Source organism: Paecilomyces variotii, assembly GCF_004022145.1.
Source record: "Paecilomyces variotii strain CBS 101075 chromosome Unknown C8Q69scaffold_3, whole genome shotgun sequence".
NCBI classification, from domain to species: domain Eukaryota; kingdom Fungi; phylum Ascomycota; class Eurotiomycetes; order Eurotiales; family Thermoascaceae; genus Paecilomyces; species Paecilomyces variotii.
The window spans coordinates 145,870-173,071 of NW_021167142.1; the positions used below are offsets into that span (position 1 = coordinate 145,870).

At 50.2% G+C, this 27,202-nt stretch overlaps 10 protein-coding genes across 10 annotated transcripts; 4 read left to right on the forward strand and 6 right to left on the reverse strand.

Moving 5' to 3' along the window:
* Positions 1–1,032: 1,032 nt before the first annotated feature.
* C8Q69DRAFT_505464 (kinase-like domain-containing protein) lies at positions 1,033–2,170 on the forward strand (the record flags this gene model as incomplete). The annotated part of the gene is made up of 2 exons (XM_028632708.1): positions 1,033–1,528; positions 1,596–2,170. The coding sequence occupies 2 exons, from the start codon at positions 1,033–1,035 to the stop codon at positions 2,168–2,170; spliced, it is 1,071 nt and encodes a 356-aa protein (XP_028486217.1).
* A 734-nt stretch (positions 2,171–2,904) lies between these two features.
* Positions 2,905–6,086, reverse strand: C8Q69DRAFT_460414 (membrane bound cation transporter). The gene is made up of 7 exons (XM_028630156.1): positions 5,812–6,086; positions 5,187–5,679; positions 5,046–5,061; positions 4,737–4,994; positions 3,534–4,686; positions 3,286–3,472; positions 2,905–3,223 (listed from the first exon to the last, which is right to left on the reverse strand). Exons 1-7 carry the CDS (start codon positions 5,813–5,815, stop codon positions 3,169–3,171), a joined length of 2,166 nt encoding a protein of 721 aa, XP_028486218.1. The 5' UTR covers positions 5,816–6,086; the 3' UTR covers positions 2,905–3,168.
* A 2,324-nt stretch (positions 6,087–8,410) lies between these two features.
* On the reverse strand, positions 8,411–11,690 carry C8Q69DRAFT_460416 (nuclear pore complex protein An-Nup82). The gene is made up of 4 exons (XM_028630157.1): positions 11,131–11,690; positions 8,964–11,075; positions 8,726–8,901; positions 8,411–8,675 (listed from the first exon to the last, which is right to left on the reverse strand). The coding sequence occupies exons 1-4, from the start codon at positions 11,470–11,472 to the stop codon at positions 8,615–8,617; spliced, it is 2,691 nt and encodes an 896-aa protein (XP_028486219.1). The 5' UTR covers positions 11,473–11,690; the 3' UTR covers positions 8,411–8,614.
* Positions 11,667–12,629, forward strand: C8Q69DRAFT_198010 (small subunit of nuclear cap-binding protein complex). The gene is made up of 5 exons (XM_028626047.1): positions 11,667–11,868; positions 11,927–12,033; positions 12,089–12,133; positions 12,187–12,378; positions 12,434–12,629. Exons 1-5 carry the CDS (start codon positions 11,806–11,808, stop codon positions 12,561–12,563), a joined length of 537 nt encoding a protein of 178 aa, XP_028486220.1. The 5' UTR covers positions 11,667–11,805; the 3' UTR covers positions 12,564–12,629.
* Positions 12,630–12,694: 65 nt separating this feature from the next.
* Positions 12,695–13,610, reverse strand: C8Q69DRAFT_505467 (pyridoxine; the record flags this gene model as incomplete). The annotated part of the gene is made up of 2 exons (XM_028632709.1): positions 12,695–13,295; positions 13,357–13,610. 2 exons carry the CDS (start codon positions 13,608–13,610, stop codon positions 12,695–12,697), a joined length of 855 nt encoding a protein of 284 aa, XP_028486221.1.
* Positions 13,611–13,956: 346 nt separating this feature from the next.
* Positions 13,957–15,564, forward strand: C8Q69DRAFT_198058 (4'-phosphopantetheinyl transferase NpgA). Its single transcript, XM_028626049.1, has one exon. The coding sequence runs from the start codon at positions 14,128–14,130 to the stop codon at positions 15,235–15,237; it is 1,110 nt and encodes a 369-aa protein (XP_028486222.1). The 5' UTR covers positions 13,957–14,127; the 3' UTR covers positions 15,238–15,564.
* A 326-nt stretch (positions 15,565–15,890) lies between these two features.
* On the reverse strand, positions 15,891–16,823 carry C8Q69DRAFT_442998 (putative 1-acylglycerol-3-phosphate acyltransferase; the record flags this gene model as incomplete). Its single annotated transcript, XM_028628883.1, has 2 exons — positions 15,891–16,057; positions 16,112–16,823. The coding sequence occupies 2 exons, from the start codon at positions 16,821–16,823 to the stop codon at positions 15,891–15,893; spliced, it is 879 nt and encodes a 292-aa protein (XP_028486223.1).
* Positions 16,824–17,926: 1,103 nt separating this feature from the next.
* Positions 17,927–20,725, reverse strand: C8Q69DRAFT_198045 (DNA-binding cell division cycle control protein). Its single transcript, XM_028626048.1, has 4 exons — positions 20,184–20,725; positions 19,945–20,118; positions 18,076–19,886; positions 17,927–18,021 (listed from the first exon to the last, which is right to left on the reverse strand). Exons 1-4 carry the CDS (start codon positions 20,518–20,520, stop codon positions 17,950–17,952), a joined length of 2,394 nt encoding a protein of 797 aa, XP_028486224.1. The 5' UTR covers positions 20,521–20,725; the 3' UTR covers positions 17,927–17,949.
* Positions 20,726–21,079: 354 nt separating this feature from the next.
* On the forward strand, positions 21,080–22,334 carry C8Q69DRAFT_198218 (hypothetical protein). Its single transcript, XM_028626050.1, has 2 exons — positions 21,080–21,400; positions 21,463–22,334. The coding sequence occupies exons 1-2, from the start codon at positions 21,392–21,394 to the stop codon at positions 21,970–21,972; spliced, it is 519 nt and encodes a 172-aa protein (XP_028486225.1). The 5' UTR covers positions 21,080–21,391; the 3' UTR covers positions 21,973–22,334.
* On the reverse strand, positions 22,335–26,543 carry C8Q69DRAFT_518314 (hypothetical protein; the record flags this gene model as incomplete). The annotated part of the gene is made up of 4 exons (XM_028633437.1): positions 22,335–23,999; positions 24,055–25,548; positions 25,598–26,320; positions 26,419–26,543. 4 exons carry the CDS (start codon positions 26,541–26,543, stop codon positions 22,535–22,537), a joined length of 3,807 nt encoding a protein of 1,268 aa, XP_028486226.1. The 3' UTR covers positions 22,335–22,534.
* Positions 26,544–27,202: the final 659 nt, after the last annotated feature.

Sequence of the window (27,202 nt, forward strand, 5' to 3'; positions counted from 1 at the left end):
CGTAAAAGAACCCACCACAACCAGCCCATAGCGGTCATGAAATCTAGGATCAAGGGCGTAATCCGAATACTGCTAACTGTCACTAGTAAGTAGCATGGGGCAGGGGCTTTTAAGACCCAGACGGGCCGGACCGTCCGCGGGCAGATTCCGAGGGTCTAGTATAGAGTACAACTCATTCAATTGGCGCATTCTGCACGGATCTAAGCTTAAGATCTAAATAAATCTATTTTCCAAACGTACACCCGCTAGGCATTCTCAATTTTGAATAATCTGTATTCTAACCATGCTTAATTGCCCTAGCCCTAATTTTGGCGTATACCCAGCCAACTACGGAGTAGGGTGGTAAAACGGTGAAAAGAAAATGAAGATATAAAAATGGTTGATGAACTAGGGTCTTTGCTACCCATATCTAGGTGTGGTCAGATGGTCAGGACTCTGTTCTCTTCGGAACTTCCTGGTCTATCTAGTCCGGGGAGAGTTACATCGACTACCACCTCGTTGGTTGGCTCGCTGGTTGGTTTCTCCCGTTTTGCAATTCTACTACGGTTCTTGCAGTCCACTAATACGTCCGTAAGGGAGCTTACACCTTATCTGCCCAAGTAATAGGCGTCTTAGCGAGTCAAGCTATCCATGGTTTAATAGCTGGCCGGCCATCCCAAGTGTTGGTCTTGTATCCTTGTCACTTTCCAGATGTCTACACCGCCGTTATTCACACGTATGATTGGTCTATATGAGTTTCAAGATCTTGGGAACTTGTCACAAGACGGCAGAGTAGAGTACACTAGTCAATAACCCTGTATACGGAATCGTTAAACGTCCCGCGATAGTCCCACGCTACTGGACTACTGTTAGTCCAGACTAGTATGCAATTGATTATCCAATGAACGAGAGAAGTGTTTAAATAGGAAGGGTCTGTAGCTGCTCATTAAGTATCCCGGTCATTCCCACGTTATTCATCCCATGCCCTTTCGCGTGCCAGCTGAGCAGACTAGGATAGAGTTGGAAGAGAAGGGAAAAGAAAGGCAGAAAGAGATGTCTGAAACCGCTGGTGAGCAGCTTCCAGCCATTCCTGAGGATCTGACTCCTGAATGGCTGGGAGCCAAACTCGGCCACAAGATCAAGTCGGTTGAGAATACGCGAAGCATTTGGGGCACGGGCAGCAAGCTGTTTTACACCATCGCGTACGAACATGAAAGCAGCGATGAGAGGCCGACGCATATCTGCATCAAGGGCGTCTTCGACCCCAAGATGATAGAGGAGCAACCGTGGACAGTCAGCCTGGCGCAGCGCGAGGCCGAATTCTTTGCTAAGCTGGCGCCTACGGTGAACAACATGATCTTCCCCAAGGGCTGGTGGAGCAGCACGAGTGACAAGCAGGGCATCTCCATCATGAACGACCTGACCAAGGAAGGCTGTACCTTTCCCCCCGAGGTTGCCTCCTATCCGGTTGAGAAAGTCATGGATGGCGTCGGGCAGCTGGCCGGTCTGCATGCGCAATACTGGGGTCAAAGTCAGGAAGATCATCCATGTAAGCGCACTTTCCTCTATCCCAAGGGTTTCATTTTGTGCTTGCCAGTCACCTAACACAGCCACAGGGATCTGGAACAATTATGACCCGGCCATGAGATTCATGTGTACGCCCTGGGACGAAATAGTTCGAACTCCCGGCCGAATCCAGCTGCCCGAGTATCTAATGGACGGCAAGCGATGCCTCGAGGCCCTAGATCGCTACTATGCTGAGCGTAACCCGCGATTCCGCACACTGCTGCATGGCGACACGCACATCGGCAACGTCTACTTCACACGCGACGGGCATATCGGGTTCCTGGATTGGTCGGCCTTCCACTTCGGGTCGTGCTTCCACGACATTGTGTACCACATGACGGCTATGCTTAGTGTCGAGGACCGTCGCGCCCACGAGATGGAGATCCTGGATCACTACCTGGAGACGTTGCACAGGCTTGGCGGGCCAAAATTCGATCGCCACAACGATCCCGAAGTCATGATCGAGTACCGACGGTCCTTCATGACCAACGTCATCTGGCTCATCTGCCCTGATGGCCTCCAAACTAAGGAGCGCGTTGCTGTCTTGTGCGAGCGCACCGTTGCTACTTACGACGATCATAAAGTCATCGATGTAATTCTTGACAGGCCCAAGCCGGCTATCTGAGAGCTGAAGGAAAGGTTAGAGTAGAAGATGGTAGAGATGTTTTCTGGACCTGTATGAGAGGGCTGTAATAGCTGTGTCACCTGAGATGTTGAGTGGTTGAGATCTCAGGGGTCAGGGAGCTTCTACCTGCCGACAAAAAGCGAGAGAATTCCCCTGATAGTGGTGACAGACCTCTACTCTACTTGGCAGCATAATCGTTCTTTGTACTTAAGTGGAGATGTGAGACTAGTCCACGGGAATGAAGCACGCCACGTTGACTATGGTTGAGATTATGAATGAGCCAATGTAGGTCTGCAGTCGAGTCCTCACGACATGCATATGTTCTCTCTCATCCAGCAAGTTGTCGATTTGAACGATCGTGCTGTGAAGCATTGATAGCACCCTTGATCCAATTGTCGACTGTGGGGACCCTTTCATAAATAGTCAGCCATTAGTTATCCATTCCGCAAGTAGTATATCAAGTTCTTCATAGTGCCACTTTAGATGAAGGAAGCTGTATTGACAGGACGCCTGATCATTGCACTGTGCATGTGGTTGCCTGATCTCCAGGCATTACGATTTACTTTAACTTAAGTTAAAGAGAAAGCTTTTAAAAAGAATATTATTAATTTTGGTAATGCACATGCTGATACGTTAAACTCCGGCTCTTAAACTGCCGTCCACTCACCCCGATAATCGTCAATCTGATCTTGAATGGTAACTATGCCACATTACAGCTTTCCTAGATCAGTGGCATCTCTACGTATATACTTATGTATTTGATTTACTAGCAGAAAGGAAAGGCCAATGTCGTCCTCGAAAGGGACAGCTGAGGTATCAGAACCACCGTCACCATTGCATTCTATTCTATGTCCTGTCCTTTCCACCACTCCAACCCCCCAAAGAAGACACAATATGTTCGCTGCAAAGGGTGCCATAGGCAGATATGGTGTGCTCTAATTACATTAACAGTTATTTGCCTCCCGTTTCGCTGTAGAGACGGGTATTCATTTGCTTGACTATGAGGCAAGAGAACTAGCATCATTGTCGCTTGGATAGTAAAATGCCGCGACCCTAGAGAAAAGTTAGATTGGTATTTGGTTTGGACGATTCGAAGGAAATACGAAAAAACTCACGCTATGATAACGTAGGCGGCGATCAAAAGAGATCCTTCGAGGTAGTTACTCCTGCCATCGAGAACGAGGAAATTGACCACGAAGGCCGTCACGAAAAGACAGACGGTCTCGAACAGGGTGAAGTACAGAGACATATCGCGGTCCATGCACCACCCAAGAATGACGACGAGAGGCGTGACAAAGATAGCTGCATCAAGTAGTCAGTATAATCTGTTTTGTTAGGGCCAAGAGATTGCCTAGGTGCTTACCGATTTGAATACTACTGCCAACAGAGACACCGATGGCGAGATCCATCTTGTTCTTCGTTGCAACACTGACAGCCGTAACGTGCTCTGCTGCGTTTCCAACAATGGGCAAAATAATTAGACCAATAAAGGCCTGGCTGACATTGGAACTGGCAATCATTCCAGGAATAGCATCGACGAGAAATTCGGCGCACACAGCCACCAGGGCAGTTGACACTAACAACATGACTACGGCAGAGGTACGGGACATTTCTGGAATTGGGCTCTCGGCAGGATGTTCAGTCTCCGTTGGAGGGGCATTGGGCGTGCGAGCAGCTGTTCTGGCGAATTGCATGGCGTTACCAACACCAGACATTCTGGCAGCGCGGACAGGAAGCGAATTGGTGCGTTTAATGCCACTGGGACCAGCACTGGGGTATGCTGAAGATGCAGTTGGCGGGTATCGAGGAGAAAACACAGTGTTTGTCAAAATAGGCGGAATTGAGGGGAATGGTATTCTGCGCTTGCGAATATCGTCAGCGGTCGCACCGGCTGTCTGAGCCGGGACTTTGCGTTCAACAGATGGTTCCGAATGGTAGGTTGTCAAAGGAGGAAGCTGAGATATATCATCGAGCGGCGCGATCTTCAGATCGTTTGCAGTATCCGTAACGTTCACGGGGTTGCTATGTCTCTTTGAATGTTTCTTGCCCTTTCGCCGCGACTTCTTGCTTTTGATACTGCCTTGTTCTAACCCAAAGTCTCGAGAGAGAGGGCCCGCAAACCGCTGGGCATCATCATCCGCGTCATATCGAGTGTCCTCAGTGATGTCTGCAGCTGTGCGAGAGGATGCTCCATCCAAATGGCTTGCACTGGTTGCCTCTGCCGTCTGACTGCGAAGAGCACTCTTGTGATCCGATGATGTCCCCTTGGAGCTATTGGACTTTCTGCGCTTGCGATGTTTCATGGCTCGTCTGATGCGTTTCGCCGTGGTCCAGGATGTATTCGAATCGTCAGAATCATCAGTAGAGCTGTCAGACGAATCCGAGGAGTTCATGAAATCCGCCAGTACACCTGGATGTGATTCCTCATCGATGATCTGCTGGGGAATACTGGCGTAGAGGTATGCGTGGGACTTCAATTGGAAAACGATGTATAGAATGTAGACCAAGAGAAGGACCTAAAAACAATTAGACTATGATCCAGATTCGAACTCAATTAGACGCTCACAATACTAGTCCCACGGCTGACTTTCAGGGAATATTTATCCGCATTCGCATTGCTTGCCCACGATGCGTGGAAAGCTGTCGGTAGAAGTAAACTTGTGACGCTCAGACTCAGCAAACAAGCACTCATCTGCGTGACAGTGCTGTTGTATATCTGTTCCTGGAATCGAAGACCTCCCAGCAGGAAGGCCATTCCTAGAATTAGGAGTAGGTTGGCGAGAATTGAGCCAAGTAGTGAGGCTTGTACGACTCGAATTTCATTCTGGACGGCTGTCAGACCTAGTCAATCGTCGGGAGAACAGTAATCACATACCTTGACTAGAGCAATACTATGACAAGAGCTCAACATTAGCTTGGGGTCAGGCCATCTCCAGAGCAGCTACAGAGACTTACATGCTAGTCAGATTAAGTTAGCAAAGTTCGGTTGTCAATCACGGGTGGTGTGCAGACTCACAAAATAATCAATTCGACCGCATTGCCAAATGTGACGTTGATCAGAGCACCCACGGTGTCACCAAGACGACTTGCTACATGTTCAGTAGCGTGGGCCAACAATCCCGCCAGGGGAACGATAGCGACGGCGTTCATAGCAAAGATGATAGAAGGATTCATCCCAACGGCCTCAACAGCTATACCGACCGGGACAAAGACCAACAGCACATTGACCCAGGAGTGGCATAGAGCACTCTTGGTATGACTGCAGAAGCGAATCGATCCATTTTTCATCCGGGTAAATATGCCCTGCTTGAGTTTATCGTCTTCACCATTCCCTTCCTTTGTAGCAACAACCGTGCCTGTACTGTTGGCTGACACCGGAGGTTCGACATCGCGGGAATTGGCCGCAGGTTCCTCAGTTTCCTTCTGTCGCAAGTTCGATCTCCTTGCCGGATTCTGAGTCGGGAGAGGACTACCGGACGCGTGAGCTTTCGCCCACGATTTAATACGGTCTAGGTCAGGTAAAAGGGTCAGTGTTCGTGGCGTTCGCGATGATCGACGCGCTGCTGTTCTTGATACCTTATCGGGAAAGTATACGCGTGCAGCATGGTAGAAAGGGGTTCAGGACAGGTGTTCGAACTTACGCATAAATCAGAAGATACGCCTAAGAGGATCCCAAAAGGCTTCCACAAGGGGAACGAGACAGCAATAAATCGAGGCAAGAGAAAAAAGAGAGAAGTTTGCTTCGTGCTGAAATATGAGTCTTGATTCAAATGCCAAGGTGCTAAGTTACTCGTAAGAAACGGCTTAGCGCCTTGCGCAATTAGTAGAGTAACTAGCAGCCCTGTTTCAACGGAGCGGGCCAACAACGTAGATCCTACTATTTTACTGTATTTGGTATGGAGCCAGCTCAGATCCTACGACGTCCATACACTACCATATTCTTGTTATCATTATTATTTAGAGTATCCATACTCGACCAGCACACCTTCTCTACGCCACACGCCGTCTATCCACTCGTCCATGAGTCACTTCTTGGATCTTATTATTACTAGTTATCAATTCAGCCTTGGTATATGACGCAGATAACACTCCAGAGTGGCTGAGCTAGCGGAGACGGCGTCGCACCGCCGCAGTAGGTGGCAAGTCACGTGCCGAGCTTGCCCCTGATTGTTCTAACCTCCTGATACGGATCAACATGCCGCAACAATGGTGCACCGATAGACGAGACGACAAATGTATGACGCATAACGATTCTGCTCGGATAAATCGCGCACAATTTATTCCAGGATTCTGTCGGAATGTCAATTTTACAAGGCGGTGCTGTCGGAAATGGCCTGGGCGTCCCTAATACAATTTCACGAAGGTCTCAACTCCAACAGCAGACGTCCATTGTGAAATACGAAAATACGAATAGATCAGAGACCTACCTAATAGATACCTAGTTCTGTACATGCAAAGCCCAAACAGGCATGAGTCTATGCGACGTTGATTTAGAGTCATATGTTACTACTATTCAAGGGACCCTAGCCGCATTGATCTCCATGATCTGCAAACAGGTATTTAAAGACTTACGTCGCACGGAAAATTAATATGTCCTATTACTACAAGGATCTATCTACTCCAACTCATTTGCGCCTTTTCTTGTAACCGCCTTGGGATATCTTTTCCTCATGTAATAGTCTAAATGCTTCTAGTTGCGTTGCTGAAGCACAAGTGGTATGGGTCAGTGTAATCCTCGTATGGCACCACATCCGAACAGGAACTACGCGCGCAACTGTCACGAACTACTCTATCAGGGGGAAAAGCTACTAGTGAAACGCCAGAAAGCTTAATCGACGTTCATCAGTTCTGTTCTTGGGAAAAAGACGTCGATCTGCTGCCTGACCCGCTGCTGGCCTCCCGGCTGTTTGGGACTGCTTATCCTGATACTCCTAGTTAGAAGATCATGTCGCGTAGGATATAATCTCTAAAGCACATATAAAACAGGATGATTTCCATGAAATATACAAAATTACGATAAAGATATAGCCATTTAATTGTGGTAGTAATATGAGGGAGCTGGAGGTTTCATACCAGGGACGTGGTATAACTTCACAATGCACTAAACTGGAAATTACAAACGCGCAGATGGAGATACAACACCATGTTATTTTCAGATTTGCTGTGATCAAGTGGATGTTAGAGCTTCAAGTTACGTCAGCTGCCTGAATGCTGCCTCGAGGGCCACGCAGGGCTCCATGTTATTGCCAATCGAGCCCAACCCACCGCCAACCTAGAACGGCCTCAGCTCCCAGACCAGCACATGACCCTCCTTCCTCCAGAGAGTATATATATCAAAGTAAGAATATTCGATTTAACGAGTCAGTGGACTAGTGGTTAAGGACTGCGGGCCCCCCCGGTCCCCAAATTCCCCTCCAAAGAAAGGCTCGCCAGGTACTATGGTCAGGACAAACTCCGGGAGGGCGGGAGATAACAGCGCCATAGTGCCTGGATTTTTTTGCTGGTCTTTTCGGCTTCAGAAAAAGATTATAGGATATACTGGTTAAGAAGTTTTTTTAGAGCCTCTTTGAAGGCGGATCTGAGCGCGTATGGGGCCGTGGTGATTATGCTGTTTGGCGATTACGCCCTGAATCGAACCCTCGATCCATTGCAGTTGATAGAGCTGTTTTTATGCCTTTGAAAGCGGAAGGAGTAGGCAGTTCAATGTTATTGAAGTCAGGTGCCTGGGACGGTGAGCCGCAGGCCAGGCCTGAGCAGCGCACAGCCCCTGCCTGTCGTCACCGGGGAATCATGAGTAGTCCCAAAAAAAGAAACGGAATTCTTTCTCCTACATACTTTCCGCTTCAAAGAGAGGAAGAACGTGGTTTCTGAAGCTCTGAAGATCTATATCAAAATACCCAGCGGGTACGACCCGATCCGCCTTGGCGGGAGAGGACACCCGGTTTGCTTGACCTCCAATCCTGTATTTAGGAATTCTTCAAAGGCTAAAAGCAGACTCAGAATATAGGGTTGAACTCAATGTTCCAACGTCTATTTTGATATCTCAATCATTGATGACAATCGACGTCGAGTCCGACGACTTGTGGACTTGTAGTCCAAACAACGTTGTGGAGACCATGATACACCTTATTCTGACCCACACGAACTACCCACTCCGACGATACTTTCGCTGACGAAGGATGGAGAGCTAGTCACGTATATGGCGGGACTTGAGGCATGGAAGGAGCCGTCTACATATGAGCTGCAACATTCATAATGCTTGTTTGGTTTTGATTATTCTATTTTCCCGCTGGATGCCAACTTTTGATACTGGCGAAAGAATGCCATAGACCTAATAATAAAGCACTCAAACAAGCCACAGCGATTACCGTGCATGCATATACTATGGAGAAAGCATAGTACGCCAACAATGTGATACCATAATGGTCGTCCAGGCAGCCAAAACTACGAGACACTGGTATTGAGTCGCTCTAGCCTCGAGGTAATGGCATCAATAACAGCAGATCTAGAAAGAGTCAGTAACGCAATATGAACATCATTTTACAGGGCACATACTCCCGCTCGACCATCCGCATAGCGTCCGCAAGTCTTGCTCTCTGCAACCTCGCGGGAACTCCTGGGACTCGGGGATAGGCGCTTGGACTCTCTGGAGTCCCTGGTTCTTTTCCTGCAGGAGTCTCTGTGGTGATTCGCTTGACTTCTGCCAGAAGGTCCGCAGCAAGGTTTTTAGCCTAGAGAAATTATCAGTCTGAGTTTGCAACCAAACAGTTTCATGGAATAGTGGATTAATTACTGTTTCGAGCCTCTGGCCGAGTGCGCGGGACCTCTCATCTCCCCCCTCTTTAGTTTCAATGGATTGAGATACGGTTTCCACTTCTCGTATCCAAGCCTTTTCCTTTTCGCTCAATGGTCGACCGCCCGAGTTCAAAACCTTATTTCTGATACTCTCATATCGCTGCACTAGATGTTCCTGTCGGTCCTTTGCTGCTTGCAGTCTCTTGTCCAGGGCTGCTTCACTACGAGAACCTTCCTTCCTCTGGTCATCAGGGCCAATCTCGCTCGAGACACCCTTGATCCGCTCTGCCACATCCGCAAGCTGCTTTAATTGATCGTGCATCTCACCCCTCAACCGCTCACAGCGGCGGAAAAGATCAGATGCTGCTCTCTCTAGTGCGTTCGTGTGCGAAGACAGAAGTCTGTGTGCAGCAGCAACAAGATCCAAGGTTGACGGCGAAAGGCGAACCTGTTCTTTGAGAGAATGCCTATGACGATGAGGAACATTCTTTTCGACGAACGACTGCAGAGGCGATTCTGCATAGAGAATCGATGGGACCTGGTAAGGTGCCCGCCGGGGAGCAATAACTGGTGGTCCATGAGCGAGGGCTTCGGACACTGAGGGCACAGAATCCGCCATGGACGGAAAGGCCGCACGGGCCGGAGCGTCGAGAAGTGCTGCATAAGGATGGGAGTCGCGATAAGTCAGAAGTAAGTAGCCAAGGTCATAATCATAGAAAACCAAGGAAGTTGACAGGTGACCGGGCTCTGTTGTCCCGACATCTTCGCCAGCTTGGATAATCTGCTCTCTTAGGGACAACGAGCCCTCGCAGAGAACTTGGAGACGGAAGGCTGACCCCGAAGTATCTTCTGACTGCAGCTCGGCTTCTAGTCTCTGGACCCAGGAGGATAGAGAGATGGAAGTCACATTGTTAGCAGTGGTCAGGAAGAAGCTATACCGCGAGTGAACATCAGGGGTGAATGTAGGCCACGAATAATCCTGCTGAGACTTCTCCCTGACAGTCTCCAACGACTCCAGTAGAACAAGATCGGAGGGCTCAGAAATGGGCGTCGTAAAAGCGTTCTTCTTGGCTTTCGGCAGCCACTGACCTTCGACACCGTCAAGTTCGAGACATATATCGACCCTGCCACTAGCAGTGGAGACACATATGACAGTGGCCGACAATCCGTCCTGGGAATTCTCTTCCAGGAACTGTTCTTCCTCCTCACCAGTCATCAGATCATCCATGTTGACTTTTGCTGCAATGACGTGAATGTCTGTAAGATCCAAATCGTCGACCTCTTCGCCGAAGTCGTAACGGAAAGGACCCTGTAGTCTTGGAATGGCGCTGGGGACTGCGGGCCGTGTCAGAATTTGGTGTTCTGGGAAAGCCTCCGAAACTGACAAAGTGTCCTGGTTGTCGATTTCCCTGAGCCAATCAAACTGTTGCCGGCAGGCCGTCAGCTCGTCTCCAACATCAGTAGCGTCCTCTTCAAGGGCAGCAAGTTTCGGGATAATGGCTGCAGACAAGGACGGAATCGTAGTTGACGGGGCTTGCCACTTGGAAGGCAGCAGAGGACAGAGCGCATAAAGGTCGCCTGGTCTCATAGCAACCCATAGAGTCATTGGAGCCCAACCTGCTTCGCCCTCATGACCACTGCCGCCGAAAGAAGCGGATGCGACCTCCATGTCAAAGGCATCAGCGGAGAAACCCTTATTCTTTCCGAACCCAGAAGGAGAGAAATCTTCGTCGCATGATGTGCCATCGACTAGTTTCTTCAGGTCAATCGCCAATGTCGGCCGGTCAAAGGACCAGTGGTTGTTCCGATCAAGTTCCCATACGCGAACCGCAGCGTCAGCGGTGACAGTCACTATACATCCACACAGATTATCATATATTCCTAGTGGATGCCAGAGAGCAGATATCACGGGCGACTCGGGGATGACGTGAGTAGTCGGACCCAGTTGATAGGTCTTCAGACGGATAGGCGTAGGGTCATTGTTGGACAGATGTGAAGAGTCCGGAAGGACGGAGATGTGGACAGTATGGGCCGTCACAATAGCCATGAAGGCACCATTTGGAGAAGGAATCAATTGTCTGATTTGCCCATACACCGGGACAGTCAGTACCTGGAACTGTCAGTTACATCACGGGAATAGCGCCTTGCGGAAGCCGTCACCCTACCCTATAGTATGCTTGCGAGCTATCACCACCTGTTTCTGTGCCTTCTGTGGTTCTGTTCTGAGTGTCGTCGCCCTGCCTAGCGCTCTTTCTTTTTGATCTTGCTTCAAGCTGCCATTCGTCTTTCAAGGTCGTCAAGTTCGACCAGCGAATCTGATTGTCCACGACGGCGAACACTTCCGAGCCTCTTTTCGCCAGAATCCTCGTCGGTCCCTCATGTCTAGCAAGCGCCTGGCCATTTCCCGCTTGCGCACCGGGGCTTTGAGGTGCGGCGCTCGTGAAAAAGCTAGCTCCTGGTGAAGGCCTACAAAGCCAGGGAGGAGTGAAGCTGATCACTTTCGGCATGGTGATGGGTGAGGTTTCGCGGCAGTGAAAAGGCGGGCGCAAGAGGAAATTGTGAAGTAACAATTGGAGAATAAATTTCGATTAGGAGACAATACCCATGCCTTCACTGCGCCTATATGTTTGCGCAGAGAATTGGCAGCTCTGTCGTGGTCGGAGACAACAGATGCGGCGGCGCCCTTGTGCTTTTTTGGGGAAGTTTTGGCGGAGCGGAAGCTGTCTGGAAAAGCGCGCCAAGAGCTAGTTAGCTTGGATGGCTCTGTTGATGAACTCGGCAACCTACTCTTCTACTGTCGCTACAACACGTCGAACGCAACACAACAATTGTCTGCGACCATGATGAATGTACGGAATACTGTGGACAGGCTGGACAAGCCTAGCGCGTATTATCTAGGAAAGGTATGGCATTTCCCTCCTTAGGGTGGTGCGAATACCTGCTGACGACCGTCTTCTACAGAACAGGAAGCGCAAGTTCAGCCATGACCGAGATGAGAACGAGAACCAGCCTGCTGAGGATCCTCTTGACCCTTTGAGGAACGCCACCACTCTTTATGTTGGAAACCTGTAGGCGCGCCAAATTCTACCGGTCCCTGCGTTCCTGACACTGACGATTGTTCAGGTCTTTCTACACCACAGAGGAGCAGATCCACGAGCTCTTTGCAAAGTATGTACTACATGAGGACGCAGACATTGCCAGATAACTGATCGGTTCAACAGGTGTGGTGAGATTAAGCGTCTCGTCATGGGCCTGGACCGGTTTTCGAAGACTCCTTGCGGTTTCTGCTTTGTCGAATACTACACCCACGAAGATGCCCTTGATTGCTTAAAATACATTGGTGGAACCAAGCTGGATGAGAGAATTATCAGAACAGACCTTGACCCCGGCTTCCAAGAAGGAAGGCAGTACGGGTACGTGGCCACATGTGCCCCTTGTGGCTGACGAGAGCTTGCTAACGTGAACCAGCCGAGGCAAATCTGGCGGACAGGTTCGCGACGAATATAGAGATGAATATGACCCGGGACGTGGAGGCTATGGCCGCGCAATGGCGGAGCAGCGCAGAAAAGAGGAAGAAGAGTACGGGAAAGGTAGGTAATTTGGTTTGTTGATCTAGGCGTATACACGGCGTTGGATGGGAATCCTTGTTCTATGGTATGGTGCAAGAAAAGAAAAAGTCTACCTGATATCATACCCAGCATATACAATGTAAAAGATCATCGAGAGCAATCATCTCAAAGGCAAGCCTTCTGCGTTCCGTCTCTTGTTCACAGCTTCCTGTACCTGCAGCAACCACCAGGCGTGGATTCTCGCATCGTCCGTGAGCTCTGGGTGAAAGCTCGTTCCAAAGACATTGCCCTGTCTGACGGCGATGATATCACCGGTTTCCTGCTCAGCAGGTATATCCACTCCAGCGGTGGCTAGTCTCGCCGCTCGTCCAGGCAGTTTTGCCAACACTTCCACATGGTCTTCCATCGCGTCCTTAGCGGCCTGGTCCTTGGCCTCTCGCGAAGGAGCGATGACGGTTTCCTCTCTCTTCTCCTCTTCCATCTGGATGCCATCTTGATGGGGCAGAATCTTTTCGACCACTGGAGCGCGAATGAAAACTCCAGTGAAAGGAGACGTTTGCTGGGGATTGGACTCTAGCGCTTCAAGGAAGGGAAGTTCCAGCGGCGCCTGGAAACTCTCGGTCTGGCGACCGAAGTGGTTTCTGTTGACTCTGACATCGAGGCCGCCGATGAGTTCCTGGCCACCTTTCTTGGTCCGGTTCGCAGATTCCGCAAGGAGGATCAGCCCAGCGCAGGTGCCCCATACTGGCTTGCGATCGAGCCTAAGTGCAGGAAAATGTCAGCGTACAGCTCGAAGCCACACCTAAATCACCGCCTACTTACTTGACGAAGTCCCGCAGGGGTTCCAACAAATTGGAGCTTGCAGCCACCAGAGAGATCGTGGTGCTCTCACCTCCCGGCAAGATCAGAGCCTCGCATCGGTCAAGCTGCTCCTTAGTCCGCACTTCGATAAATTCCCATTGTGAGGCCGGAATACTCTGGGACTGCTCCAGACTGGTGGCAGCCTTCTTGAGCAGCTGCAGATGCTCGTAGAAAGCGCCCTGGAGGGCAAGAACTCCCACTGTGATGCCGCTCATTGATCTGTAAGCTCCAATATACAACGAGTCATGGCATCCCACTTTCGCGCCACTTTGAGTCGCTATCGGGATGGATGTTTCTGCCACCGCCGGGATCAACGTCGGGCCGTGAACTCAGTCTCAGTTACTCTTTCAAGTAGTCCATACCATGTCCATTGGTTTCATGACTCAGGAGAGACCAGAAACTGGAATTGGAATCACTCACGGAGAGGTCCTCGTATTTACTAATTATGCGCCCGAGCACACATCTTTGAATAATGGCTAGATATGATATTATAAAAGCTTCAGGTGGGGCGAATTTCCTTCGATGGGGCGGATAGATACTTAAACTCCATTGATCTTACCGACCCCAGCTCGTAGATAGATTTTCGGGCTGTAATAATATACTACTGCTAGTACTACTACCCATCTATAAAACCCACCCCCAAATCGCATAAGCAATGCACATTTCGAGATAAAATACGCTTCAATTCAGAACCTCAATCTACAGTACATACATACATACATACTTCAAACCATGTCCGCCTCAAACTCCCCATCCCTAACAAGATGGTACATCGACACCCGCCCTCTAACATCTTCAACTCTACCCCTCCTCGAAACCCTCCAACCAGCAGACCAAGAATCAGTCCAGAGATTCTACCAACTGCCCGATCGTCACATGTCCCTGGCTTCAAACCTGCTCAAGTACCTATTTATTCATCGAACGTGTCGGATTCCCTGGGCTGAAATCAGCATCAGTCGCACGCCGGCGCCTCATCGGAGACCATGTTTTATACCTTCGCAGAAACAGAAGGATGGATCTTGCAGCGATGTTCCTATTCCGAATGTTGAGTTTAATGTTAGTCATCAGGCGTCGTTGGTTGCGTTGGCGGGGTGTGTTGTGCCATCGTCTTCTTCTTCTTCATCTTCATCAACTTCGTCTGGGACGGCAAAAGTTACACCATCACAAGCGGATCTATTCTCTAAACCCCCAACTCCAGCCTCCGCACCAAACCACTCAATCCCCCAAGTCGGGATAGACATCACGTGCGTGGACGAACGATCCCGCCGACGTAAAGATTCTATCCCCGCAACACCTCAAGCACTAGCTGAATTCGTCGATATATTCGCCGAAGTCTTCTCGCCACAGGAGCTGGAAACGATCAAAAACATCGCGATCTCTAGCGAGATCAGCGACAATTCCAATTCTGATTCTGCGTCTGCAAGTGAAAGACCCACGCAAGCTGTCAATAAGGGTTTACGACTCTTTTACGCCTACTGGGCTCTGAAGGAAGCGTATATTAAAATGACCGGGGAAGCACTTCTGGCGCCGTGGCTGAGACAGTTGGAATTCACGGATGTGGTTGCACCGGAGTCTGTTGTTAGTAATGCTGGTGCTGGAGAAGGGTCTGGGTTTAGTGAGCCGTATACGGGTGTGAAGACTTGGTTATATGGGAAGAAGGTGGAGGATGTGCGGGTCGAGGTTGTGGCGTTCGAGAGGGACTACCTGATCGCGACGGCGGCAAGAGGTGGGCAGATTGGAGCAGGGAGTATGAATGATGCGTGGGGGAATCTGGAGAGGATTGATATTGAGAAGGATGTTGCACCTTGTGCGAAGGGCCAGTGTCGGTGTTTGGATCGATGATTGGTTTTGATTGATTGGTTGTCGTGTTGAATTTGAATTTCCGATTTGTGCATGTTTACATGATATGTGATATATTTTTTATCCTATTCAGGATTTATACGATTACAGATGGATAATTACCAAGAGCGAAAGTTCTGAGTGCAGTCCAGCGAACTTTTTACATTTCTTCATTCTATCATTGGCATCTATCCTAAGACGGCAAAAGCCGTGCTCGATCTGCTCTTCTGATTCATGCGTTGTGCTTTCGATGGGAGCGAAAAAGGAAAAGGGAGATCTAGGTTGGTATAATAACGTGAAGTCATAGCTGGCTACTGTGCAACAAGACGAAAGCAGCCTCTCGACAAATTAAGTAATAGTGAATCCACACATCCCGCTCGGTATCCATCTAGTGGCTGGCGTATAATTTGAGTCCAGTTAACTCGACTCGTAGTTCGCTCGATCCTTTCTCTTCCAAAATCCTTAATCCTGTCTGCTAGTCGAGCACAATGATGAACGTGTGCTCGGGCGGGAAACTGAGCGTATCTTGCTACTATCGACACCCGGATGGACAATCACGGCTTTGTCCAAGTGAACACCACAGGAAGCCCATTGTAGGTATATACTACCATTTTTACGTGGTAGGGAAGCTGTTGAACACTGGCTAGTATCACAAATTAGATTTCAACAGCGGTAGAACTAGCGTTGTGTGGCCTGGAGTCGACCTCCTGTTCATCCTTGTGCGACATTTCAGCCAGCGTCTTCAGCATCGTCTGGCGTGTGTTGTTGGCGAGACTGTCGACGTCTGCCGGGGTCAATCCCTTTGTGCTGATCGGAGGCAGAACTGCGTACGTTAGCAAGTGTTGAAAAGCGCGCGATGTTAACGTAGACACCCTACCTTTAACTTTGATAGTACCGGAGTTGAATCTCAGGTTTCGAGGGCTCAGAACATGCGAGTAGTTCTCCACCACCACAGGCACAATATCAACCTGAGCCTTGACAGCCAGGTGGAAAGCACCCTTCTTAAATGGCAGGAGTTCTGGCTTGTCCGAATAGCTGCGGGTTCCCTCCGGGAAGATAAAGACGCTCTGCTTATGCACCTGCATCTCCTTGGCCGCACCATCGAACGCCTTCACTGCCGTCTCGCGGTTGGCGCGGTCAATGAAGACCGTTCCCGACAGAGCCATGAACCATCCCAGGAAAGGTATGTTTTTGAGCGACTTCTTCGCTGTCACACTGCAGTACGGTGGGAAAATGGCTCCCAGCATGAGGACGTCCAGCTCAGTCTGGTGGTTTCCGATGAACACCGCGGGCCGAGTTGACAGATATTCTTTTCCTTCAATGATGTCGAATTGCACTCCAGTGGTATAGCGCATCACCCACTTAAAGCTACGCGCGGTAGCCCATTGCGATATCCGTCCATATCCAGCAACACGGAGAACAATGGAAGCAACGACACCGTAACTAGCGCATACGAGCAGAGAGCCGTAAGAGGCCAAACAGCGAGCTGCGAACCCGGCATGGGGAATCTTCACGGAAGCAGCGAAAAAGGACAGCGTCACGACGACATACGAGGCAATGCCTGAGACGACGTAGCTTAAGACGGACATGGTTGTGGAGAAAGTAGCGGCACACAAGCGGGGGGGTGTCCTAGATATATCGACGGATGGAGGCAGCCTCGATGGCACAGCGCTCTATGATGTTAATAGAAGATATTTGTAGAGACTATGGTATCGGGATCTCACTCTATCTGGTGCAGGATGATCCGATGCAAATGAGCCTCTCAGAAAGGACGCTGTTCACAATATCAATACGGGAATGTGGAATCAACTCAGAAGACGATCACTGAGCCAGCGGCCATGTCCAATGGATGTGCTCGATAGTGATAGACAGAAGGAGAGACAATAGAGACCAGTCTTCGCGCGGCAAACCAACCACGGCCAGAGATAAACAGCGCGATCAAGGAAGAGAAGAAGAGTACGGGCCCGACGGCAACTGACGTACACGAATACTTCGTTCCTGCGCGCCGCGGCTCTTTTTTTCTGCTGGGGCTTCGGTCTTCTGTTGGGCACCGCTCACCGCCTTGGCTTGCTCCAACTCCCCGCAAGCACTTGCTCTAGAACAAGATGGACGGCCGTGGATTCTCAGGATGAGTTTGGTGCCGTCTTGCAGTTACAAGAGCTAATGTAATAACTACTCGATCACAGGTTGATTATTATACTGTCAGCTGGATCGATCATTTCAACTCAATGCCGGGGAATTGAATCTCATGTCTTGCAACCATCCGGTCATACGACCTCACTTAACTCCTGCGCCAAACAGGGATGATTGCACATAACCTGAGAATCAACGCGTCAGTACAAATAACAATATCTATTGATGCCAGAGTCGCGCCGCATGATCAGCATTATATTCATGATCGAAGCCATGGCCCGGGTATCACCGTCTCCTGCGTGGTTCCAAGCTGACCACGAGAAAGCCAATCCCGCTAAGGTAGTGTACAACAAAGAATCTGCGAGCGGACTGTCTCCATGTCCGATGTGCCTCTCCAAGTCAAAATATAATCAGGATAACCAACTGCCCGTAACTCCCGCCCATGCTAATGCTCCTCGCTTCCACAAACGCCAACCGCCCAATGCAGATGTAAAGTGGAATCCACCCCCTCAACCCGGAGGGCGAAGAAGAAAGTAGAAAAGGTCTGCCTGTAGCAAGGATGACCTTAAACTATCCAGTCGCCTATGCCATGTCCTCATCGTCCTCTTCATCTTCGTCCAAGGTTTCCATAGCGTCCTTGATGTATTGCGCCGCCTGCCAAGAAACATTAGTATATATTTCGCCCACAAGGCATGTTTAACTACTCACCTTGGGATCCAAATTCAAGGCCGTTGTGAAATGCTTGATCGCATTACCCTTATCGTGCAACATCTTGTAGAGCTTGCCCAGAAGATAATGCACATTAGCCTCATCGGGAGCAATGTCTTTGAGGACCTTCAGCTCCACCAGGGCAAGCTTGAGCTCCTGAAGTTTCATCAAGGCCCGAGCTTTCCTGAATCGGGCCAACACCGACTGAGGGGCCAGTGATGAAGCACGTCCGTACTGGATCAACGCCGCTTTCGGGTTGTTCATCTTCTCCAACACCAGACCAATGCAGCAGACCAGGACTGCATTCGTGGGGTTGATGCTCGCTGCGTTGCGGAAGTGTTGTTCCGCGAACTCCAGTTTGCCCATTTTCTCGTACACCGTACCGAGACCGTACCATGCATTGTAATGTCGATTATCCGCGCTGATACCGTGCCGATATGCGTCTAGCGCCTTGTCATATTCCTCGTTGGCAACGTATTCGTGGCCTTGCAAAGTGAACCCATATGCGAACTTGGGGTCTAATTGGGTTGCGCGCTTGAAACACTTCAAAGCTTGGTCGTGATCACGCTGGTGAGAGAAAGAATTACCCACGGCGCACCATGCTTGCGGTGACAACCGATCAATCTCCATGAGTTCGTGGGCCAAGTACGCCAATTCCACGTCGTTTTTCAAATGCCATAGGACAGTCGAGTAGATTTCCATATCCTCCAATCGTGATGGTGCAATCGTCTTCACCCGGATGAAGTACTTTTCAGCCTCGGGATACAACGCTTGCTCGTAGTATGCACGTCCCAGCTGGGAGAGTACCCATGGAGTTTCTCTCTGGCTCTGAGGAAGTGTATTGAAAATCTGAATGGCCTCCTGGCATTTATAGCGATTCAGAGCGAAATATCCCGTTCCCAGTTTTGAAAAGAGGTCCAAGAGCCAGCCCAGGGCCTCGATTTCTCTCGACCTCTCGATCGAAGCTGCTCTAGAGGTTCCGCTGCTGGCAGTCCCGTGTGCTGCCGCACCTGACGTATGGTCTCTGCCATTCGTTTCTATTCCATCGCTGGCTGGTTTTCGATTACCACTCACCACGCGACCAACAGCAGACGTGGTAGCTGTACGACCTTTTGTCCCTGTAGCCTTAACCTTTTTGAGTTCCCTGCTGTCTTTAGCCCCCAACGCGGTGCTCGATAACTTGCTAGTTGGCCTGATCTGGTTGAAAAGGCGAACACTCCGTCTTTGAGGCGCCCCAGGTTCAGTTGGCTGGGATGGCGGGTGGGCTACTTGCCCTGAAATCGTCCGTTTTCGTTCTCCCACAGCTAGCGCAGGAGGCTGCTCTCTTTCAATATGAACCGAGCTCTGTTCCTCCGGTTCCGCCCTTGTTCGAAGTCGAGATTTGACAGTCGTTCTCATTTTTGGTGGAGGATCGGCGGTATAGTCGACTCCCACAGTATGCATCGCTCTATTTCTCCTCGCGGGTGCCAGAGGAGGCTCCCATGAAGATTCCGTCCCGCCGGCAGCGTGCGCGAAACGATCGTCCGAATCACTTTGAGCTACTGGGGTCTCCGATCCTTCGGGTATAGACTGCACTCCGGCAGATGCAACACTTACCGTGCTGCCATTTAGCTTTTCCCATAGGGCCGAGCTGCCATATGTAGATGTTGTGGTAAAAGGATCGATATTAGGGTTGGCATTGGCTTGCGGTTGTAATGCTCCATTTGTGGCTGACCTCTCGAGCGGCGTGGCATCATTGTTCCCCGGTGACGAGAGCATAGCTAGTAAATCCGGACTCAATTTGTAAATGTTCGGGACCCGCACGTTGACGCCTAGGGAACATCGATCAGCAACTCGATTGCAGCAATGTAGCAGACGTCAGCATCTCACCAGTTTCGCAAAGTCCCAGGAACGCATCCCACATGAAAGGATTCAGCTTCAGGGCTTCCACATAGCACTCGACAGCTTTATTGAGATCTCTGTGCGCCTGCCAGAGCTTACCCTGTAGGCAGAGAACCGCCGCCGCATCTGGAAGATGCTGTCTTCGCGTTTCGCTATGCTTATCTATTTCCAAAAACGCCCGTTAGCATAGATGCCTATGACACGCCTCCCGCCCTATGGCTGCTTACTCCAGTGGTTCTTTGAAGCCCAGAGTCCTCTACTTCGTTCTAGCGCCGTGACACCCTCGATATATTTCCCCAGATCCAGACACGCCTGCGCGTAGACGTATGAGCAGCCCACATGTGTCCCTCTCGAACCTGAATTTCGACTGTATTCGTACGCAGCTTTGGACTGCCCGCTCTGAAGATGGCAGAGGGCCAATAAGTATGACGCTTCCGAAGATCGGGGCTCGTAGGCATGTAATCGACCAGCAAGGAAGAGTGCGTTTCGAATCAAGTTGTTGTCAAGGTGGTAATATATGAGTTGCCGTAACTGGCTGGATATATGAGCTGTCGAGGGCGACATGGTTGCTGCAGCCTGATTAAGTCTGCGCAGATAACTGAATACAGGGGGGTCCAGAATCCGATTCAGAGGGAGGAGGAAAGCATCGGGCGGTTCGCGCAATCAGAGAATCAAGGACCCAGTTCTGGCTGTTGTTCGTAAACAGAGGAAGGGACGATGCAGCGTTCAGTGCCCTTTGCGCAACAGCCAGGATGATGATGGTGGTGATTTTATATATCGGGAAAAAGTGTTGCAGGTAATCTTTGTCCAGTTTCATTCACTTCAATACCCCTCTCCTGACCAGTGAATCCTTTAGTGGTGGATCCGGCGCTCGGGGGGATTGCTGTCAGTCAACAACGTCCGGACCACCCGTGACGTCCTTAAACCAGCTAAATCTAGACACAGCCGAATCGCATGTCGACCGTGGGATAAGAATGGCGTCCAGGGGAACGAGCGACGAGCGGAGGCACCGATGTAGTGGGCGAGTTGTTAGGTGTGACAGTGGAATTGACCTGAGAGCGGCCGTGATGTTTTGGAGCAGCAGTTCACGGGAGTGGCTGGTGGAGGCGGTGGCTGCGGCGCCTGTCGTAGTGGGCAACGCCATTCCCTTTGCATGTTAAAGCTTCGGTGTGATATTCCGCTCGCAGCTACTCTACTCCATTTCTCGCCAGCCTTTTGCTAAAGTGGTCGCAGATCTCAAACCCCAGGGGAGACCAGTTGCTGTCGATCTTCCCTTTACGATCTTTACTTACAGTGTTTACTGTTCTGTCCTGGCTCCTGAACCGACACTTTAATAATCTACGCTACCTCAGTCAACTTATCTCCGGACACGATACACTTAGCTACACCATCTTACTTCTGATTGGAATTCCCCGCGTCTACGGGGCAAAACAAAATGGCCCAGGTAAGATCTCCATGATAATGACATTATATAAAATCAGTCCATTGACTCATTCATCACCACAGAAAGCAGCCAAGTCCCTCGCTGCACGCAATACCTCGCTCTTGTTGCGCACACATATCACTACTCTGTCTCTCCATGCCATATTCCTCCTCCTCCATTGGCTATTCAACCGTCCACGATCGCTCTTGCCTTACTTTATCTTCACGTTCCCTGTTCTCGCCATTGAATTCTACCTCGAGCGCCTCGGACGTCCGCGATATAACCCCGTCGATGGTTCCTTGCGCTCTGCTGGTGAGGATCTCGGCGCTTCTGGGCTGACGGAGTACATGTGGGATGTCCTGTACTGGACCTGGGGTTGTATGGGTGCTGTGTGTATTTTTGGAGATAAGGCATGGTGGTTGTGGGTGGTTGTGCCGCTGTACTCTGTCTGGCTGGCATGGACCACATTCACCGGCATGAAAAGCGGACTGGCTGGTATGGCGGGAGGCGGGGATACGGGAGTTGCTGCTCCTGAAAGTAAAAGGCAGAAGAAGATGGAGAAGAGAGGTGGCCAGCGTGTACAGTATAGGTGATGTATAATATACTTTACGTATCCAAGGCTGTGAATAACCTCGCAATCTAAGATTGTTAGCTATACGAAATACGATATAAATACTCTTCTGAAAGGATCTGGAAAATAATATATTCCAACTAAATCGAGCACTTTCAATTGGTGGAAAAGTGCAAAAATACATGTACAATATACATACATCGGGTGTGATGTAAGGCAGGGGTTATGTGAAAAAGGTTCGAAACCAAGCCGCGAAATGAAAGCGTCGGATACTTTGCGATGCAAAATGGGCAAGACAAATGAAAAAAATAAGGAAATAGAAAGAGATGTGCTATGTCGAAGGGAGACGTTTCATCGTGGCAAGTTGTGGAGTGCATGAATAGCACCACAAATGTCACAGGTAGAGCTTAGTAACAAAAAGAACTGAAAACATCAGTCTTGCAACGACTCGAAAATGGACTGCCAGATATTCGTCATGATATAAAGATAGCATATAGTCACGTCCACAATTCGCGATATTGCGTGGTATGTATATTCCGTATTAGAGTAAGCTATTTGGTATGCAACGGCGAATTGCTCAGTGTTTAGAGCTCGTCCTTCAACTTGCTAGCTGCGCTGCTGACACTGCTTCCAGAGTCCTCCACGACAGATGCAGCCGAGGAGAAAACTTCGGATGCTCCATCGGTGGCTTTGGAGGCTAGGCTGGAGAGACGTGCCTGTGCGCTTTCGACTGCAACTGCCAATCGGTTGGTTGCGCTCTCGAGAGCACCTTGCGGTTCACCGTATATCTGGGCACTTGCTTTGGATTGGATGCTGGAATAAGCGCTACCAACCGCGGAGCTTGCGTCAGACGCTTTGTCTGCCGCGGCAGATGTTGCAGATGCATACGCATCGCTGGCAGCATTGAAGACTGACTCAACTGGGCCAGTCGGAGTACCATACACGGCAGTGCTAAGGGCGCCTTGAGCAGAGACAAATGCACCTTCAATAGCCACGCTAGCAGCCTCAAGATACCCTGTCTGAGTGCCGTATATGGCTTCGCTCGCCCCCGAGGATGCGGAATTGTAGATACTAGCCGCAGCGGATGTTGCTTGCTCATAAGGGCCTTTGCTTGTGCCATAAACATAGACACTGGCAGCGTCAACAGCGGAGTTAAACTGCTCATTTGCAGAATTAATTATGTCCTCGACGGCTGGCAATGGCGTCACGTAAGCGGCCGCAACAGACGAAGCAGACTCATAAGCATCGCTCGCATAGCTTGAGGCGGAGGACAATGCAGAAGCTGGATATGGGGTCTCATACACTGCCTGTAGCTTTCTCATGACGCTCTCGGTGAAGTCGGGTTCTTTTCCGACAACAAGCTCCGAAACCAGACCCTTGAGAGATTCATACTGGGCTGCTTTTTGATCCAATATCTGCTGGACATAAGGTGTGGGGGTTCCGTAGATCTGTTCACTTGCTCTTGAAATAAGGGTATCCCAGTTCTCTGACGCTCGGCTGGCGACGGACTCAATACGACCAGTGGGCGTTCCGTAGATGGAAGCGCTTGCAGAAACTGAGACAGACGACAGAGAAGCGGATGCCGCCGACAGCGCAGCACTGTATCGCGAGGAGGCGTCTGCAATTATGCTCTGAACATCCTGTCCCTTGGAACTCGCGGCGGAGCTTGCTGATGCTACAACTGCCGCAAGGCTAGATGAGGCGAGAGAAGAAGCCTGGCTGTAATGCGACTTGGCATTTTCCAACGCATCCAGGAAGCCGCTCGGGGCTGCCGAAGGAGTGAGAGTACCGAAAACTGCTTCAGAAGCAGAGGTCACAAATGCCGAGTAGTGGTCATGTGCGAGCCCGACTGCTTCATAGTAGCGGCGTTGAGCATCAAGCAGGACGGGATTCTGATTAGAGGTTGGAGTGGGAGAAATAGTCGCCTTGACGCTCGCATACTGGGCCGAAGCAAGACTAAGACCCTCTTGCAGCTTGGAGGATGCGACAGACGAAATAGACTCCAACGGTCCTGCGGCAGATGAAGTGCCATAGTAAGCGGAAGAAGCCCTAGAGTTCTATTAGCAAGACACATTAGGGAAAGACAAGTCGAGAGGTCACCTACGCAGAAACAGCCTGGCTATATTTCTCAGATGCGGCACTAACGATGCTTTCCCCTGGACTGGGTGTAGTCCCATAGAGCACGCTTGAAGCAGCGGACAGAGCACTTGAGTACTGATCGCTGACTACAGACCCAGCATTCTCCTTGACCCCGCGGCTAGAGGGCTCACCAAGCAACGCCTCGCTAACAACCTTGGTGGCCTCGGCATACCGGTCGCCTGCCTTGCTAGCTAGGTTCTGTAGTTCTTCAGAGAATCTGTGCTGTTCGGAGTCATCATCAACAACATCGTTGACGATTCCCTTCCTCCCGGGAATAGACTCAGCTGCAGCCCCTCCCCAAACCCTCGGAGCCGAAGGTTGGTCCTGTGCAGGAGTATCTTCTTCAGTAGAAGAGCTCTGGGATGTTTCCTCGGCGAGCGATTCATTGGAGCCGTCCAAATTAGGCAGTTCAGAATCAGCTTCTTCGGCGTCCGCTTCTTCGGCAGCTTGAAGTGGTCTCTGGTTTTCGCTGTTTTGTCGTTGTTCGAAGGAAGACTCGTCTGTAGCAGTTTCATCAGAAACCGTGGATTGAGACACGACTTGCTCTTCAATATGATCTTCAGTAGCAGAGATTGGCTTCGGGCGAGTGGGAGGCTCCTGTCTTGTATCGAAGTTGTCGCTGACTTCTCGAGCCTCAATCTTCCATTTGCCAACCTCCTTCAGGCGGGTTAATTCCTTTGCTGCATTTTCTGCAATCGTCATCCCACGAGATAAAATTTCATTTGCCAGGTCTCTGGCTTCTCCGAGCCTCTCATTTTGCATGCCAATGTCCCTAACCTCGCTGCGCCAGTCCTCGAACTGGGCCTTGAGGGCATGGTATTTGGCCCAGTCCTTGTAGGTGACACCGTCCATCCAAGCCCATCTCATACCAATCTCCTGCAGCCCGAGGTCGCGGATACCGTCCAAGATATCAAGAGTTGACTCGACAGCCGCAGATACACGGCGTGTCAATTCATCATCGAATGAAGATTGCCACTCTCTAAGAGCATGAGCACGGTCCCTTATTGCAACTCCAGCTGACCTGATTTCCTTGAGCAGCTCTCCCTGGGCATCGTCCTCGATCTTGGGAGTAGCTTCATCTGGTAAGCTTTTCACAATAGCATTAATACGCTCCTTAATATCAGACAGCTGCTGCTCTGATACGGCCAGTAGAGCCTCGACCAAGCTATCTCCATGTCTCCTAGAGGCTCCTTCAATCTGGCGGTCGACAATTTCTTTAATGCGCTCCTCTAAGTCGTCGACTCCTTTGTCAGCTGCAACGGTGAACTTTTCCTGCCATTTATGAAGATCACTAGCCACTATCGGACGCGCTTCTTCAATCTGCTGCGAAGGGGTTAATTTGGTCGATTTTTCAGTCGCCGCAAGGTCGTTGGAGCTAGTGGTAGCTGTTGCCGTGGTTGTCTCGATCTTGGAGGACGTGATGCTGCTAGTAGACTTGGGCGATTTATTGACCGAGGAACTGTCATGGAGTCAGAAAATAGAGTAAAGAAGGAGGCCTGTGTTCCTACCTGTCAACTTCAACCTCGTCCACAACCGTTCTCAACTTCTTCCCCTCCCGGTAGCTGGCTAGTCTCTCGCCGATTTTGACCAGCTGCGGCTCGACATTTTCTGAGTAGAGACCGGTCACACTGGGCCAGAGCGTAGTGTTGATAAAGTACACAATGGAAGACCATACCCTGTGCGTGAAGGGCAAGACATTATCCACAAGAATGACCTGACCCGAAGAATATGTCTTGCCAATGAAAGGTCTCGTCCGGTTGTATGAAGGCAAGACATATACACTGTATAGCTGTCTAACTCTGCCACTAACATCATCGTAATGCGGTTTTATGACCGCTGCTGCGCGTTTGACATGCGGGCCAACATTAGCTTCATAGATTTCGCTCACGCTTGCCTGGGCAGACCTCAATCGCGGAACGGCTTCAGTCTCCCATCGCTTCTTGCCGTGTGCCTGAGCTCGCGCGATAGTGGGGGCTCCATATGTGTCATAACCGCTCTTTGCGACCTTTGCGACAGGAGAGTAAACTTGCTCATGCAAGCTGTTGGCATATGGGCGAACCAAGTCCACATACGGTGCACCATAGATGTCGTAATACGGAAGAACATGAGGCTCAATATGCGATTTGGCTAACGAGTACGGTTTGCAAACCGCTGGCGATGACTGGTCCAATTCTGAAGGATTTGAAGGGCAGCGGAAAAACGGCGTGAGCAACGCGTACCAGATACATAATCTGCAAAGGATTCACACAAAGTCAGCAAGTCTTCGCGTGTGAAAAGAAAATGAATAAAATAGAATATATAAATAAGAATTTTCCTGCTCACAACTCACCTTGCGACGAGCCCAAATGTCCATTTTACAAAGCCTTGTTTGCGTTTTGACTCCTTGGAGCTCTGGACGCGTCCACCGAGCCTGTTGTTTGACTCGGGAACGTGTCCATTTTGGACACCCGCCATCGTGAATTAACCCAAGAATCTGACACTCGCTCTCAATTCAGGCGTCTGAGGTGCTGTGAATATAGTTGTTCAGATTTTAGATCCGTTCCTCGAACAATCCGACGCACAGCGTCAAGCGGATCGTGGGGGAGCTGCCCCGAACTGAGGTCGCGGAACAGCAAAACAGACCGATGCCAAGTGTCGAAATTGAGAATGTCCAATATCACGATTGTTATTGTACCTAGAGTTGCGAAGGTTGCAAGATGGCACTGTTGGGTGGGACGCTCGCAATAACCCTGGCAAACTTGGCGCAATGGGGTTCTCGAGGGAGCTGAAGTTGCTGGCGCGGCTGGTATCCCGCGTTTCTTGATGGCTTCACAGAATAGAAAAGTAGGCGGCAGTCAGATATCCTATAATGCAGGCTTTTAAGAACAAGGGGAGGGGCAGAAAAGGGAGAGATGTCAAGTTGCCTTAGAAGGGACCTATCTACTGTGTTCGTTAACCCTTTCTCTGCGACAAGATCTGTATCACACCATCCTGAATTGATACACTTGTTTGCGGCCTCGGCGGTGAGATCATAGCTTCAGCGTGGCGGGCCTGTTTTGTTACGATACCTTACGTATCCAGACTCGATCTGCCGCCAAGTTCGCGTGCTCTGGAACCATGTGCCATGTAATATA

What these genes read in the sequence shown, in the direction of transcription:
- C8Q69DRAFT_198010 (XM_028626047.1), top strand. Translation starts at nt 11,806, where the DNA reads ATGATGAATGTACGGAATACTGTGGACAGGCTGGACAAGCCTAGCGCG. An exon ending in GCGCGTATTATCTAGGAAAG is followed by an intron (nt 11,869 to 11,926) that starts GTATGGCATTTC and finishes CGTCTTCTACAG; the next exon opens with AACAGGAAGCGCAAGTTCAG. An exon ending in ATCCACGAGCTCTTTGCAAA is followed by an intron (nt 12,134 to 12,186) that starts GTATGTACTACA and finishes TCGGTTCAACAG; the next exon opens with GTGTGGTGAGATTAAGCGTC.
- C8Q69DRAFT_460414 (XM_028630156.1), bottom strand. An exon ending in TCAGCCGTGGGACTAGTATT is followed by an intron (nt 4,687 to 4,736) that starts GTGAGCGTCTAA and finishes AATTGTTTTTAG; the next exon opens with GTCCTTCTCTTGGTCTACAT. An exon ending in GCCGCCTACGTTATCATAGC is followed by an intron (nt 3,224 to 3,285) that starts GTGAGTTTTTTC and finishes ACTTTTCTCTAG; the next exon opens with GGTCGCGGCATTTTACTATC.
- C8Q69DRAFT_460416 (XM_028630157.1), bottom strand. Translation starts at nt 11,472, where the DNA reads ATGCCGAAAGTGATCAGCTTCACTCCTCCCTGGCTTTGTAGGCCTTCA. An exon ending in GCTCGCAAGCATACTATAGG is followed by an intron (nt 11,076 to 11,130) that starts GTAGGGTGACGG and finishes TGACAGTTCCAG; the next exon opens with GTACTGACTGTCCCGGTGTA. An exon ending in TCGGCCAGAGGCTCGAAACA is followed by an intron (nt 8,902 to 8,963) that starts GTAATTAATCCA and finishes TAATTTCTCTAG; the next exon opens with GCTAAAAACCTTGCTGCGGA.
- C8Q69DRAFT_198045 (XM_028626048.1), bottom strand. Translation starts at nt 20,520, where the DNA reads ATGTCGCCCTCGACAGCTCATATATCCAGCCAGTTACGGCAACTCATA. An exon ending in CCTGGGACTTTGCGAAACTG is followed by an intron (nt 19,887 to 19,944) that starts GTGAGATGCTGA and finishes GATGTTCCCTAG; the next exon opens with GCGTCAACGTGCGGGTCCCG. An exon ending in CCTTGAATTTGGATCCCAAG is followed by an intron (nt 18,022 to 18,075) that starts GTGAGTAGTTAA and finishes GTTTCTTGGCAG; the next exon opens with GCGGCGCAATACATCAAGGA.
- C8Q69DRAFT_198058 (XM_028626049.1), top strand. Translation starts at nt 14,128, where the DNA reads ATGTCCGCCTCAAACTCCCCATCCCTAACAAGATGGTACATCGACACC.